Below are 16,789 nucleotides of genomic sequence, written 5' to 3' on the forward strand. Positions count from 1 at the left end.
TATCACTGATTTTGCAGAAGATCTGGGCTGGGTCCCCAGCCCAGAATGGAGATTGGAGAACCCCACAAAAACACATCGGCTTGTGTTCCAGTTTGGTAACACTTTACTTAAAGGTTGGGTCTATAATGCATTATCACATGTATAATGCACTGTGGCTTCTATCAGAATATAGAGCTATTTAACATTTTATATTAAAAAAGGAAAATCACTTTACTGCACCTAAAATATAATTGGCTACCGCACCTGATCAGTGAGGATCAAGAACATGGGGCAGGGTGGAGGGGAACCAGGCAGGGACCTTATCATGGGTCCCCAGCCCAGACTATTAGTGGCCACTGGCCACCCATAACTCGATCTGGGAATCCATCGGCAAAAAAGAGGAAACAACAGCACCCTCTGCTGTTTGTTTCTTGGAATCTGAAAGTATGTACAAAGCAAGATTTGCATAATATAACCTAGAAATGCATAGTAGGCTAGGCAGTACGCAGCTTACTTTTCACATGAGTATTTGGCAGATTTATCACCTTTTCTTAAAGGTCAAATTCCACTCATTTTCAACATTTTATTATGTCATTAATATACCTTAGAGCTGTTGTGTGGAAATAATAAAGTCCCCCGATTCTGTCTTTACTAGAACTGCACTACTGCAGGTCTGAAAAAAATCATTAACATGGTGAATCACATCTTCACATGAAATCAATCACATGAAAAGATGGTCATTTGGAGAGCAAAGAGCATCAACAGATAGGAACGTAGGATTGAAATGGTTTAGTCCAGGCTCCAGGGTAACACAACCCTTGAACCTTTATCAGCTAATATATGATGCACTTTTACAATATGTTTATGAATCAGATTACCAAAAAATATAATCATCCCATTTGAGGTCTTCCGGAACAGGGCCCTGAGAACACGGCACCATTTTCATGCCCATTTAATTTTACATTTTGTTTACAAATGAGGAGCCAAATGTTTTACTAACATACATTTAAGGCACAATATTTCTTCAGATGCAACAAATTACACACCTTTTATATCCATGGTCATTTTGGGGATAAACAAGAAGTTGAAGGGTACATTTATCTGATACTGATGAAGCTAACATTATGAAACAATATAGTATAATGTATAACTGGAACTATTTTTTTTAATATATAAAATAAAACTAATAATATAAAATAACTGGAACTATCTTGTCAATACTCCTTTTATCGCGCGATTAGGTTTAGCTAGTCTCGCGTGGCCAGAATAGGCACCCAGCTGCAGCCTATCAGCACACAGCATGTGCAGCCAATAAAAGCCTCTGTAGACTGCTTCAAACATAACCCGCCATCTTTGTTGATTGTTGTTTGAAAACGGCTGCGTGGAAGAAACGAGCAACGAGAGAAGCAATAGCAGCAACAATCAACATTAAAGAAGATTAATTTCCACTCATTAAAGGTAAGTTATGCAACCAACTGAACCAAGAACTGAAACCCGTTCCAACAATCTGAAACAAACTACCACTAGTTTTCGTAATGTCACCAAGTTTGTTAAAAATAAGTTGCTCGCTTGCTAGCCGTTAGCACGGAAAGACACATTCAACACAAATGTGTCGAGTGAACTTATTTTACTAACCCCGACTCGTACCAAGAATATCTTTTTGACAGTCTTGGTCCAAGGTTAGTATTTTAAGAAGGAATAGAGAGAAGAGAACATCCGCACACTGGTAGTTTCACGAGCTCCGAGACTTACTTTATTTAGAGGCTACAAAATGCAATGTTTCGACCTTATAGGACCATATAGACTATAGAGGGTATGCGCATGCTTAAAGTGAATGGCACATCGAGTGTCAAAGCAACATGCAAAAAGTGAGTTTAACGTTGTTTAATGACGATGAGATGGGACTTTTCTGTTTGGATGCATGGCTTGTCAAGGCCAGAAAGTAGTTTTTTGCCAGTCAGTAGGCATTCCTGCATAACTTCCTGGTTTGATGTCACACGCATAACCTCTATTTGCCTGACCTAGAATCTAGGACAGGTCGTCAGGCAAATATAGTATTTTAAGAAACTATACCATACTGTCCTAAATTAGTCGTTAACTAAACTTGAACGTCTTAGTAGTTCTTGGGTTGTGACCGGAAACATCGGACGAAATGGTGCGTAAAATTACGCCAACATTATACTGTACATTATCAACATGGCAACGTGAATTTTGTTAATTATCTGGAGAACTGCTGAGATTCTTAAGAATTTGGTGATGGCGCCATCCACCGTTGTTGACGTTTTGTCACGACTATTCACTAGGCCTGTAGGCCATAAACGAAACAAACCATGAGGTCTCACCAGATTAACATTTGAACTGTAACAAGCACAACTTAAATCTGAAATGCATATTTGCACAATGTTTTTAAAATATAAATTTGTATCTTTACCTAACTTAAGTTCTCACCCGTTAACCTGACTGTACCAGGAATCCAGACAATATGGAGGCACCTGGTAAATTTTCTCACCTGCGGGAGCGAGATGTCAGTGTCCCTATGCTCAGGGTGAAGATGTCCCGGAGGAGATCACAATCTCAAAAGGAGAACCGGGAGCGTGCCGTCAACAGCCGCAGGCAGCTTGACCAGGTCCCTGAGCTGGACTCGACACTGGAAGCCTCCATCATGGCAGTCAACATCTCCAATGTTAAGGAGACGGTGCCACCGGTTGGACAGTCTGATAAAGGTAAGGCTTGATTGTACTATAAATGCATGCAACTTAAAACCCTACCCATTTTGTTCACATTCAAGATTATATTGCCGTCAAAACAGGAAATTTGGTTGTAACAATTTATTTTCTGCACAGACTCGGCTGGCACACAACGACTGGAGATGCTTAAAAGATGGAAGGAGACTAAGAGCTTAATAAAGGAGAAGGAGAAGAGGGAGAAGGAACGTAAGGGGGTCTTTAAGGTGGGCTTATATCGCCCCACAGACTCATTCTCCCTACAGCTTCCGGTTGCCAAACCCTGTGAGGTGAGGGGGCATTCAAAGCCAGATAAAGTGGCACTACTGATTTTGTCACACTATGATCATGTATATAAAGCTATACTTGTTTTCAATGCATGCACCACAATTTTATTTGTTTTATGCTGAAAATGCTAACAGAAGTTGCACTGTTATGGTAATTAGTTATTGTCCCTCCTTCCTACCAGGCGGCAGTGAAAGTGCCACAGACCCGCAGCACACGTTTAACAAAGCTGGACCAGCAGGTGACTTGTAACTCCATAACCCCACCCAGCTGTCACGTCAATTTGCATGAGCATTGAATGACTTCTACTTATGCTTGTCTCCATATTGTCCCATAGCCAAACAAGCCTGTAGTAGGAAGAATGACCAGGAGCCGCACAGCTCTTGTCCAGCCACAGCGAGCCCAAGCTACAACCAGTGCCAAAGTTGTCCAACCAGCTGTACAATCTGCCAGAGCCAAAGTTGTCCAACCAGCTGTACAATCTGCCAGAGCCAAAGTCCAACCAGCTGCTACCAGGGGCAATGCTGTCCCTAGAGGTAACTAATTGCAGTCTGAGACAGAAACCATGTTTGGGACTGAAATTATATGGCTTTATAATGATTCAAACAAATGGGCCTGTGCTATAACAAATTGCTGTACAAAGTTCTTACTGTAATTCATCATTATTGGGTTATTGAATAATTCAATGTATTCAGCAATGAGATTCTACGCTACGATATCATCCAAATCTTGTGGTGTTTTTATTTTTAGCAGGGCCAGTGGCTTGTGCAGCAACTATCTCAAACGTGGACAGGCCTGCTGGAGGTACATTTTCTGCTATTCTCCTCTGGTGTTTCAGTTAAACCTTTTGCCTTAAAAGACCTATAACATAAAATTCAACTTTTCCAATTTATTTTGTGTTTTTGGGTCTCCCATATGTGTTTCTATCCCCACAAATAACCATATCACATATCATATTGGTGCTTTAATGGAAATTGCTCTCAGGAACAGCTGATTTTGTCGTGATGTAATCAATGTCGCCCTACTTTGTATAATTCCTATTCAGTCCCAAATTCGCATCTCCACTTTGTTTACAATGTCCACCATTGTTGATTTTCCAAGCTGGAATGGCAACAAGCCTGGTTTTATCTAGCATCAGTATTATAATGACTCAAATATTAAATCTGCATATCAGCACTCCCACCACCTCAGGACATTGTGGTACTGGTTATATCAGAGTGGTGATTGAAGCTCAAACCATTAGTAATAACTTTGAGGGACATAGACAATATGATACTAAACTGTTTTAAAATGTGTTATTTGCACTTTAACCCTTCTCAATAATAGCATAGAACATGTGGGTATTTGTCAATTAATGCATTTTTAAAATGTGTTTTTTAGGTAGGACAACAAGGGGCAATGCTAAGCCTGTAGCAACCTCTACTGGCAGAGGCAAGAACAAAGGTATGCACAATATCCTAACTATGACTTTAGTCTTTTGCTTGTTTACTTTGTTTATTTGCCTGCTGTACTTGATACCTGATTTCTGTGTTCTAATTCAGCTGTGGATGTCAAGACTGTGGCAGCGGTGGTTGACGAGACTGCAGCTGTGGTGAGATTTTAATTATAGACTGAGTGTAATGGTCCTATGTCTCCATGCTTCACACTGAGCTGAATACATATGTAAATATTTGTCTATTGTGTTCTTTTGGATTCATGCTGTATGTTAACGGTGACTAATTGTGCTCTGGATCTCTTTGGGTCTGAACTAAATATTGAATGTGGGGAGTAAAGTGGTTCTGTTTCATTACCTCTGAAGCAGGGTGCAGAATCAACTCTCCGTGAGGAGGAAGTGGAGTTGGTGGCGGAATCTGATACCCTTGCTCCCAGGCCTGCCACTGAGGGTACCTCCTCCTTCGCCCCTAAAGGGTTTGTGTTTGAGACCCCCGCTGGCCTCTCCACATTCAAATTTGAGCCACTTACTCCACGCTCTGTGGACACCTTCCTCAGACCCAGGTTTGTGCCTTCGTAACTCAAGAATCTTGACTTATCTTGTCACATGACTGGTTCGTGGACCTTGCTATGCGGGAAAAGTCAGTTCCCAAACCATGGATTGGAATTCTACTTTTAACTCTGCTTTCCCCCTGCCAGCTCAATTTTGAACTTCCCACCTGTTCCCCCATTGGAGCCTGAGACGAGTGGACCGTCTCCTCCTAAATCCCCACTCCGATCACCTCAGGCTCCGACCAGCCCCCAGGAGCCCCAACATGACGTGCCATACTTCAAGTAAGAAAATTATGCAGAACGATCGTCAAACTTGACATGAAGTTATGTACTATTATACATGGAATCACAAGTCTGACTTAGTATTGTGTTCACAGTTTAATCGTTTTCTGGTCTCTGTATCAGGTCACAGGTCATCACTGAGACGGCCAGGCTGACCAGCCTCAGTCAGCTCTGGGAGGTGAAAGTGGACGATGACTCCATCCCTGAAGAGAGTGAGTCTACCTGCTCAACAGGAACCAGAGGGACACATTGTGACTGTCAATATTAATCAAGCCTGTCGTTGCTGTCAGAAGGAAACCTTGAATGTCCAAACGATACTTCAATTAAAATTGGGGTATAAAGGACCTGTGTTTCATAGATCAGTGGCACAAGGGCTTAATACTTCATTGGTTTAATATATTTCAAACCTATTCATGTAGACTTTTCCACAACTAGTAGAGCTACAAGCTCACACGTTTTTGCGACGCTGTAGTAGGAATTAGGGCATTGATTTATAAAAATCACACCCATGTGAAGTGAGGGGTGCTCTTATCATCATGCTATGATTAGGTGATATGATGTAAAACAAATTGTCAAAACATAAAATTCTCTTTATTGTTAATGGGATTTAATGTTTGTGTTGGACAAAAAACCCCATTCATTTCTCCATTGTCAACATTGAACTAAAAACAAACAAACCTGTATATAGGAGGGACTATCTCGCCTCAAATGTAAATGTGGAGATGCAGGGTTTCTTCCAGACTTAAGATTATTCTGAGTTGTAACTCTTCCCTCTTGTACATGTTTGTGTTTAGTGAGGGATCGTATGCGCACAGCAGTGGGCCAGGCCAGGTTGCTCATGAAGGAGCGTTTTGGCCAGTTTCTGGGGCTTATTGATGACTGTGAGCTTGGACGAGGGGAAAAGCCCACCATCTGCAATGACCTGGAGGGTTTCTGGGATATGGTGTATCCCCAGGTAGGGGCTCATGTTCATGATTCATCCCAGTTTTTTTTTACTCGCTTTGTTTAGTTTATGATGGATTGATAACAAACTGAACTGGCAACATTTAATGAACAAAGCGGAGATCTGGGCACACTTAAAGAAAAACTTTATTCAACCGACATGTTTCGACCTATACGGTCTTCATCAGGAAGTGCTGAAGTGTTTGTGCCCCGATCTCCGCTTTGTTCTATGTGTTATCCCGATTGATCTCAGGAGCACTATTTTATTTTTACATTTTGTATACCGGCACACCTGAGCACCTGGTTGCTTCCTTGCCTGGGAACATTTAATGTCTTGATGCTCTAATGCAGCAATTCCCATCATGTGGGCTTGGCTGAGCCCTGTAAATTGACACAGACAAATATATTATAACCATATCAAAAAGTAAACATTTGAGTGAGGAGTCTACTATAAACAACACGAGATATGTGTGTATATACTATATAGCTATAAACGCAACACGAGTTCACAACACTTATGCAGAAATTGTGGGTGTAAATATTGAAGCATTTGTCCTTGCTGTGATGCAGATGTTTCGAAAGTTAACGCTGCTCTAACCTAACATGAATCTCTGGGCATAGTAAAATGCTACTATGTACTGCAACACATTAAGCATTTTAATACTTATTTCCTTTTTTCAGGTTGAAGATGTAGTTCGGAAGTTTGATGCACTCAAGGAGGCTGAAGCAAGATGCTGGGTGGAGGAAAATAAACCTGCACCGCGTCGGAGGAAGATTGTCAAGGTAAATATCGAACTAGCCAACATTTGCTTTTGTGTCCCTTTTGCTTGGCATGAAGTGAGATATTTAAAGCCTGTGAGGGTATCTGTTACATAATTGTCTTCAGCTGCTTGTTAATCCTCTGAGCCAATTTGTGCTTTCCTCAGAAACCACCTCCCGCTGCTGCTCCGAAGGGCGTAGGCACGAATGCAGAGGCCAAGTCACGCCTGGCTGCTGTTAAGGCAGCAATGAAGGCCAAGCAGCAGGCTGCAGAGGTGGAGAAGGCTGCCGAGGCTGCTGGCACAGAAGACAACGCCAGCATCGAGGTGTCTGAAGCCCCAACAGCTACCCAGGCCACAGACACAGCAATCTTTAATGGTGGGTTCTTTAAGGTGGAAAGCCCAGCCAAGACGGGTGAGGGAGTGCTTCACTTGGCAGAGTAGGACAAATGACCTATTTGTGCTCTTGTATATTATGGAAGAGACCACTGAGTCAAACGCAAGACTGAAAGCTGTAATTGTATTAACGTTGGCAGACATTACTGTGCAACGTGACTTAATACTGCTGGATACGTGCTGGATCCACTGGTAAACTTTGGATTCATGTAATGATTCATACGATTTTATATAGCGCTTTTTCTAGGTACTCAAAGTTGCTAGGTACAAAAGGTTACAACATAAGTCATGCTCTAAAGTTTGGAGTCTAAGCGCTTTTATGCTACCTGATTAAACCTTTGTGCCTAAACATGATGCATGTTTGTAAGTAAGAGACTGCAATTTGTATTTACTACCAGTAATGTTTTAAAACCAGTAAATTACAACTGCCTGAACAAGCTGCTGGTTGTGTCTGCAGGATCGCTGAGTACTGCCAAGCTGCCTCAGGCTTCTTCTCCCTGTGGTAGAGTGACCCGCCAATCCATTGCCATGTCCAACCTCTCCCCTCTCAACCACTCCTCCCCTGATCACCGTAGGCGCACTCCTGCCCGCCACGCTCTCACCCTGCCTCATACCCCCTGCACTCAGTCTGAACAATCTCCAGTTACTGAAGCTGCCAGCAGTCTGGAATGCATACCCACTTCTCCCTCCAGCCAGTCTCCTGAACCAGACCTGAGCTTCACTGTGTCTCCCTGCCCCGTTGTGCCATCTACACCCACAGTGGTCCCGGCCCATGAGAATTACACTCCAGACAGCTCAGTTGTTGAGGTGAACATCTTATGTGTCCATTTCTAAATGCTAGCGCTACATTGTCTACAAAATGAACTACTCCATGACAGCAGCTAAGATGGACCAGCCAGTTCTCAGTTGTGCTTTAGATTTGTGTCTTCACTTGTTAACCCTAATCTTAGTTACTCTAAATGCAATTAAATTATTCATCATTACTCTGAAGCACATGCTTGTTGTCATTCAGTAACCAAATCTCTTGTGATTAAAGGATGGTCCTGGCTTGGATATGGCGAGATACTTGCAGCCATCAGATAGATGCAGCCTGTCTGCGAGGAACTTTGATGCGTCGCTACCTGTGGATGTAGAAATGGAGAGTCCTATCGCTCTGCGTGGGGATGAGCAAACGCAGGAGGATGCCACTATGCCTCCCACAGGTAAGGTTTTTACACCATTAACGCATTGGGACGGATGCTAAGGCAGAATTTAATTCACTCGTTTTTGTTTTTGTAAGTTTCTCCAAAAAATTTGGTCAGGCTTTCAGTCCTAAATGGGTTAAAGTGATGGTGTGAAATCTTAATCAAGCACATGTAATTGCATATTCACTGACTGTGGCTGTCAATCACTGTTGTCACTGTTTCTCACTTAGATTTGGACCAGCTATTGCCACCACAGGCTGCCTTTGAGGTAAACGCTTTTCTTTGTTGCAAAAACTAGTAGCCACTTAAGCACTACTTTGGTGTACAACATCTATACTTTAAACTATATTGTCATGCCTCTTATTTCATATTCTAGGTTGGCTTCAGGCCTATTCAGTGGAGACCATTTTGACAGTCTTTCTGCTTTGTTTCTCAGGCCCAAAATGCTGAATCAGACCTCCTCCTGTTCACCCCCAACCTGAAGGACCGGATCAGGCAAAGTGTCTGCCCAAGTGACCTGATGGCCTTTACACCGCCTAACTAATGGAAATTCTTTTTTTTTCTTTTTAAACCTGAGCTTATGTGTATATGTTGCATGATCTGTTTTTCTTATCTGCAGCTTTTAGTTTTTTTAGCGCTCAATGTTTTATCTTCATATTCAAAATCTATTTTTTATTTGATCAAGTTCAAAATAAATCTCTCGTATAAACACAACTCTTCAGTTGAGTTTTTTTTTTGTTGCTTTATTGCATGTGATAAGGGTACAGAAAGTAATATTCTTAGACAAAAGCTAAGCAACAGTATGGGAAATGTTGACATCAAATGCTGCTGGGCATACATATTGCTTCCAATAATTGTTGCATATCTGTATCAGGGTATATTGGTAAATCTTTTGTTGGCATGGCTGGATAGAGTAACTTAGTACATCAGCTATCAATGCTAGGTGGTGTTGGAACAGTGGTTCTCAACCTTTCTGGATGAAGTGTTCAAAGACTATTTCATTTTGGGTCCGGTGCCAGCACTGAGGATACATTGACTTCAAACTCTTGTCCATCAGCTTTCTCTGCTGCTGTCTCCTCTAACTCTTTCCCCCGCCGCCTCTCCTCTTCCTCCCACTCTTTCAGCCTGGAATGGAGAGATCACTTGAAATGATAAGGCAATTCTTCCCCTTAGATTTGCTGAAGTGGTCAAACTAGCACTAATCAAGGTCAGGCATTCTACACATCTAGTTTGAACCAGACTACCTGGTCTGTTCTAAGACCTTGGCCAGGCTGATGCGTTTCTGGGCCTCCTGGCGTAACCTCCCTTCCTCCACCTCCCTGCTCAGCAGTCTGCTGTAGTCGTATGCAGGGAATAAGATCTGGCTGAAGAACTGGTGTGTCCTCTGGATCCATTGATCCATTTCATCACCATGAGTCAGTGGACCTCCAACTCTTACTTCCTCCGCAGCCCTTTCTGTAGGTTCTGGATATAATTATAGACAACCTTTTACATTGGCATGACTTGCAGGGAATGTTTAAAAGCCTAGCTCATACTTTGTTAACGCAACCATGTCACTTATTTAAGTTATTTTTGAGGGCCGCTAGCCTCCCTATGTCCAGCTTTGTGTCTGTGTGTACCCCATAGTGATTTGATTGGCTGAGCAATATGTGTACCCCATAGTGATGTTTGATTGGCTAAGCACGAATGTGATGTATGATAAAAGCGCCCCTCACTTCACACGAGTGAAGGACAGAATAGATGTTTGATGAAAGCCTTATTCAGTGTACCTGTGCTGTGTAGAGTCAGCAACGATTCCTCCTTTTTATGGACCTCTGATAACTGTGTGGCAGAATCACTGGCTATCGTTGAGAAATGCACACAAACAGTATGACATGGTTCACTGCAAGGATTTGCATTTTAAACAGTGTTGGTGGTTCTTTTTTTTTAATGGAAGAAAAGTAGATGATTGGAATCAAATTTCGATCAACTGCTGATATTCAAATGTTGCCTGTGGTTCAGTTTAATCAAAGACAAGACATAATGTAAATTGTATTTGCAACACATTACTGTACACAGCACAAGCAGACTTAGATAACTACAGGGTGAAAATACAGTGTTATAATTGCATTTGTACATTTTACTCAAAAGGTGCTGCACAATATGCATATTACAATGTGTATAAGTGGTATCGGTGTATATATTGGAAAAACAAATAAAACAACCTGCTGTCTGAGAGGTGGCTACGGGACTGAGATTCTGCTGGGACTCAGAAGAGGACAACTGCAGAATGTCTCTGGACCTGGTTGTCTGTGTAGAGAAGTACAGTAGGAAATTATGCCAAAACGTCATCTTGCAAAATGCAATTCCTGGAAACGCCACTGGGACAAACCACTGATTTTGAACTGGCCCTTTCACCTTCTGGTTTGATCACTGATTCAATTATAGAACTTTATGAACCAGGCTGCATAAACAAACATCTTCCATGAGACCTACTTTAACTCATCTTGTTTCCAACCAGGAATATTTCCCACCTTTTGCAGAAATGACAGTACACACACACACACCGGTTCATAAAGTTCTATAATTGAATCAGTGATCAAACCAGAGGGTGAAAGGGTTTGATGTTATAGTTAGTATACACAGGGAAAGAAGACTAGGGAATTTGAAAGGTCCTAACAAAATGTGATGGATGTCTTTTAGTCTGAAAGGGGTATGTGCCCTAATGCCTCTTCCTTCATTGTGACCTCACCTGTTTGGCTTCTATCTCTGAACAGGGATGTTGCTGTCTATCTTGACCAATCAGCTGGCTCTTCACTTCAGCACAGGCTAGAAGAGCTTCTAAGAACTCCAGGAACGTAATCTACAAGGAATAGGTAAAATATTAATGAGCAGGAGAGAGAGATTGGCTGGATAGATGTGTAGGCCTACTATGCACTACTACTGTATATGTAAGCACATCAATAATCTATTCTGAAAAATATTACTTTGATTTATTTTGTATTTGTTGTCAAAACATGAAACTTTAAATGTATGTTTTCTCATTAGGAACAAATAGATATTAGAGCACAAGAGCTCACCTCTAGATCCAGGTTGTAATAAGACCACTCTCCGGTGTCAATGTTCTCAGCACTCATGATCTTCAATAATCTTCCTGTGGTCAGCGTGGCATCAAACAGACCAAGATCCTGGTTTCGGTGAGAAACATTGACTATAAAAACTGACTTAAACATTCTGGTTTATGAATCAATTAATAAATGACTTAAAAAACAATAGAAATGTGTGGTAGTGGGATGTGGTTTCATGGCGACTGCACGCAGAGAGAGAGCCACAGGGTGGCACCCTTCTGCAGTTAACACATGCCATATATACTACCAGACTGTGCCAGCCCTATTTCTCTGTTGGATTTCTCTAGGATGTGTAGACATGATGGAACCTATGCATGGAACACCCTGCCTAGAACCTTACCTTCACCAGACTCGGGGTTCAGGAAAAATAAAATAAGACATATATCGCATTGTTTTCTGATCTCTCATATTGTTTACGATGTGCACTGCACACAATATACTTTAATTGAGGTATCTAAAGAGAGTACTGGACTGTATTTGCCCATACTGTACAGCCCAGTCAGAAAGTAATCTGTGCTCACCAGTGAAGTTTTCACAATCACAGAGAAGTAAAAATGTTACCTTAAACATCCACACAAGGTGCCTGCAGGTCATGGTGTGGTCAGCTGAGGATGCTGGCTTGACTACACTAAAGGCCTGATAGATCTCCCAGCACCTCTCTGTGTAGTTCACAGTAACCACCGCATGAACTGGGTTACCGAACAGAAACCCTGAATCAAAATAAAGGTGTAGAATTTTAGGGTGAGACTGCAGTCACTGGAAGGTCTTTGTATGTGTAGAATACAGTACAGTCATCTGCGTGTATAGAAGCCTATTTCGTGGAATGTGAATGCTGTATGCACCTTTTACATTCTTTGCATTTGGAAGGATGTTGTCATTCATCAGCTTGGAAAAGCATGCCACCAAAACACTGTCTGATGACCTAGGACAATGAAAGACACATGTCTTATGTGTTCTTTATTGCACAGAAAATTCAGTGTTCATTTATCCATTTGTAACTGAGATTGTATAAATGTAACCAAATGTACCCTTATGGGTTCAATGGAAATTAAATTGGTTTACAATGTTTGGGTTAAGGTGAGTTCTGATCCCATTTCCATTTGGTTACATTTGGAGTTAAATGAACAATGTGGACGCTGTATTACTCCCATGTCAGAGAAAGGTTTCAGTACTCACTCTATGTCCTCAAACTCCTCATGGTACATGTGGTAGGCCAGAACTACCACACAGCTGATGAATGTGTGTAGAAGCATTGCGGTGAAGGGAGAGTGGACCTCTTCTTCTGGAGGGACTTCCTCTGAGAACATGCAAACATCCACACACATGATCATTAGAGTTAATGTCAGAGGAATGTTACACTTGCTTACAAGACATGGTATCTCTACTATCTCTCTTTCTCCTTTTGTGCCCATTACACAATTTTTGAGCGGTGCCTAACCGCTCCATTAAGTAGCAATGTGTGTATGTATGTCCCCGTGTCTGTCCCCAGGTCTGTATGTACGAGCACGGAAAGATGCAACACAGTAACGCTGACATTTCTCGACCGTTTCGGACACGGGACACAGGTGTGATTTTTATTATATAGCACTGTATTCACTGTTCTCAACTGTAGCGAATTGCGATATGCAATCGCACACAATGTATTGAGCAGATATAGTACTATATATGACTGAAACAGCGAGGGTCCCCTCACCTCTGATGAGGCGGTCTACTTGTGCCAGAGTGATGTCATGATGGTGGATGTAGCAGTCTTTCAGCAGACGCCAGAACTGCAGGCGAGACAGCAGGAAGGTGTTGTCTGGCGACTGAGGATGTCCAAGGCTGCTGTAGAAACTGTAGATAGACCTCAGCTCAGAGATGTGTCGAAGGACCACAAACTCCACCTGTTTCACGTGAACACACAGACAGACACACACACGTTCCAACAAACAAAGTGTTGACTACAGTCACAGCAGGAATTCTAAATGAAAATAAATGTTATTTTTCTAATCTTGACAGAATACATTTCTTTCATTACAATACAATTATCTGCAAAATGTGACCAGACCTGTTTGCGCTCCACATCCCTTTGGCTGCTGGGGATTTTCTCCAGCAGAGATCCAATATCCAGAGCCACGTCCGGACCGAGTACCACAGAGTGACTATCTGAGCCCCAGAGCCTCCTGGCACATATGGCTACAACAACATACACCACACTCATTAATGAGACTCAGTATACTCAGTCAATAGAATACCTCATCTTCACTTTACCTCAACTAATACCTCAACTTCTATTCACTAGAGACTGAACGTCATTTTCAATATTTTATTGTCACAGAATACAGATGATACATTTGATTAGCATCAAGCATACTACCTACTCATAATAAAACATATACAGTAGGACATATAAGACACATTCAATGAACAATGGAAATCGGTTTACAGTCTTCTGGGAGGGGAGTATGAGTTCTGATCCCGCTCAGGTTGGGTGTTTTTGAACCATCCAAACAGAAGGAAGGGAACTCTGCCATGTGATCATCCACAAATTCCCCTTCAAAAACACGTCCGTTCTTGAATATAAACTTTCCCTGTGACACAAACATTTGAGTCACTTATAGAATCTCCAATTAACCATATGAACTTTAGCATCCCATCCCATTCTGAGTATGTCATTATAGGTGAAGATTCTTAAAAAGCCTATGCCAATTATGCTTCTTTAGATAGATCTTTATTTGTCATTGCAACGTGTACAACGGAATTAAAAGTGCCAACCAATCAGTGCATTATATCACAGAAGCAACATACTGTACAAGCTAAAACAAGTCCATCATAAGTTGGCTATAAACTCAAAACATGTGAGCTTGCACGTTTTGCTGCGCAATACCATCATACGATACAAACTCATCACTTGAATATATTTCAACTTTGAATACTGGAATCAATATAAATGTACATAATAATGATATTTAGGGAAATTAAGACAGCAGCAGGTCAGTTTTCCACTGACCAATTTTACCTGCCCGTGTTTTTTATTGTGCTTCCATCCTCCTTGGTAGAGGGCCCCACCAGCATAGTAGAAGGTGCCACATCCATGCCTCTGACCTTCAACAAAATCTCCCTTGTACTCATTTCTCTGGGGGTACTGGGAGCCAGTCTTTCGCTTCAGGAACCAGGTATGTGTGCCTTTCCCATGCTGACAAGAAAGACGATAGAACATACATTAATTAACCAAATGCAGGGAAGAGACTGAATTTGTGGACTTACATACAGAATAACCGGGAACCCCTCAAATAGGATATCCTAAAAGGATATGGTGGGTCTGCACTCTGCCGAAGCAATAGGCTAGTAGGAGGACACAGTTCCAATTTAAAAAATTGCTATACATCAGTGTCCAACTTAAAGATGCAAGTGAAACAAATATATAATTTAGGAAACAATAAATAAAGGTCTATCCATCATCTGACATAAAAGTAAAGTGGAAAATGAGAACATTACAAAATAATTGTATTATGTGTAACAGTGTACACATTCAACTAATTGGACCACAATTGGATTCACTTACACTGTCTGAGTTAAATTATGACAATTTTTTCCATACCTGAACACCATTTTGCCATGTCCCACTGTATTCCTGCTTCACATCTAGCCACTTCATAGTTCCCTCACCGTGTCTTTGGTTCTTCTTCCACTGACCCTCATAAAAGTTACCTGATGGGTAGCTGTTATAGGAAAGAGAAGTCATTATCATGTTCATGATCATTTTAAATGGATGCAAATACTGCATATGCAGCCTCATCAAGGACAGTGTTCAAACAAAGGCAAACTAACTATTAGTGCTTTGTCTTTGTTTTACAATGCATAGCATACCATCTCACTCCCCATCCCTCTATGTTGTTATGCACCCAGTCTCCGTCAAACCAGGATGTTGCATCCCGGTTGTAATGGATTGTACCCTAATAATAAGCAACAGTTAAACACATTAGCGTTTGCATGAATCACTTTCAACCCAATCTGAGAATCCCATCGTCAAATATTCGGAAAACAGCGCCTCCCCTGTTGTTCCTCGAAATTTGAGTACATTTTTGCACCAACAAAAATGAAAGCCTGGTACCGAGGCTAGTCTTGAGAGACTAGGCCTACTTTCAACCTGGCATCCCTATTTTGGGCATGTCATTTTATTTCATAAACATGATTTTCAACAACAATGCTGTTGCAGCATTGTTGGGCAAATACCAGTAGTTTCATATAATACAACCGTTCAGAAAACATTTATTATTTTGTTTAATAAAGGGTTAGAGGCCTCATACCTTGCCATGTCTTTTGCCACGATGCCATGCCCCTCTGAATATCACAGAGGCACACTTGTGGGTTCCAACCCCATGCCGTATGGCATTGAACACCTGTCCCTCATAGGTGCTTCCATCTAACCAGGTGTATTTTCCATGGCCCATGGGCACATTAGACACAAACTCCCCCTGTCACATTAGAAAGATCAGTTCACTTGTTTTTTATCTAACCAAAGTGTGTGAATTAATGGCCATCACTTAATATAGCCTACCTCATATTTCACTCCATTTGCCCACGTGTAGACACCACGCCCATGCATGAGTCCTTCTGAAAACATACCCTTCAGAGAAACATAAATATTAAATCAGTTACATTTTGAGTAAGGCATGTGATGTTAAGTTAATCACCTGACTAGCTTATTCGCCAGGTGTCCAGGTCTCATTAAGGTGCGCGCTATTTTAATTTAGCCTACCTTGTACACATGGCCTCCTTGAAAATATGCAACACCTTCTCCATGAAAGCGGTCTTTACACTTTTCTCCTTCATACCTGTCAGTGCAATATTTAAAGTTAATATTTCCTCATTTCCTGTATGCAAGTCATGATTGATTCACATGTGGCAGTGACCTATCCCTGAGACTAAACTGTTAGGCTAAACAAACATAGGCTTCTTCATCTTTGAATGATATTAAATTAATACTGATTCACCTCTTGACAATAATATCAGAAAGGTCAGGAAGTACATATATGTCTTGGTCCGGCAGGTCATTATTAGTTACTATCGGGCCGACTTGCGAAGTGAACGAGGTTGTCAAATCTGACAGTTTTTCCGACTCCTGTTCGTGTTCGACACCTGATTCCAAGACGAAACTGACGGAGCCA

At 41.6% G+C, this 16,789-nt stretch overlaps 1 protein-coding gene and 1 long non-coding RNA gene across 2 annotated transcripts; one reads left to right on the forward strand and one right to left on the reverse strand.

The window, feature by feature from the left end:
- Positions 1-3,436: 3,436 nt before the first annotated feature.
- On the forward strand, positions 3,437-4,430 carry LOC310874437. Its single transcript, XR_014570567.1, has 3 exons — positions 3,437-3,523; positions 3,738-3,791; positions 4,368-4,430. It is a non-coding gene; the product is annotated as an uncharacterized lncRNA (long non-coding RNA).
- Positions 4,431-9,530: 5,100 nt separating this feature from the next.
- On the reverse strand, positions 9,531-16,452 carry rsph10b (radial spoke head 10 homolog B; the record flags this gene model as incomplete). The annotated part of the gene is made up of 18 exons (XM_083787580.1): positions 16,381-16,452; positions 16,180-16,248; positions 15,929-16,096; positions 15,489-15,574; positions 15,220-15,340; positions 14,638-14,814; positions 14,065-14,209; positions 13,687-13,814; positions 13,333-13,522; positions 12,816-12,936; positions 12,482-12,561; positions 12,201-12,349; positions 11,592-11,699; positions 11,264-11,374; positions 10,737-10,821; positions 10,302-10,373; positions 9,777-9,996; positions 9,531-9,657 (listed from the first exon to the last, which is right to left on the reverse strand). The coding sequence occupies exons 2-18, from the start codon at positions 16,243-16,245 to the stop codon at positions 9,531-9,533; spliced, it is 2,154 nt and encodes a 717-aa protein (XP_083643706.1). The 5' UTR covers positions 16,246-16,248; positions 16,381-16,452.
- Positions 16,453-16,789: the final 337 nt, after the last annotated feature.

Source organism: Protomyctophum parallelum (assembly GCF_964188405.1).
Source record: "Protomyctophum parallelum genome assembly, chromosome: 17".
In the NCBI taxonomy this organism is placed as follows: Eukaryota; Metazoa; Chordata; class Actinopteri; order Myctophiformes; family Myctophidae; genus Protomyctophum; species Protomyctophum parallelum.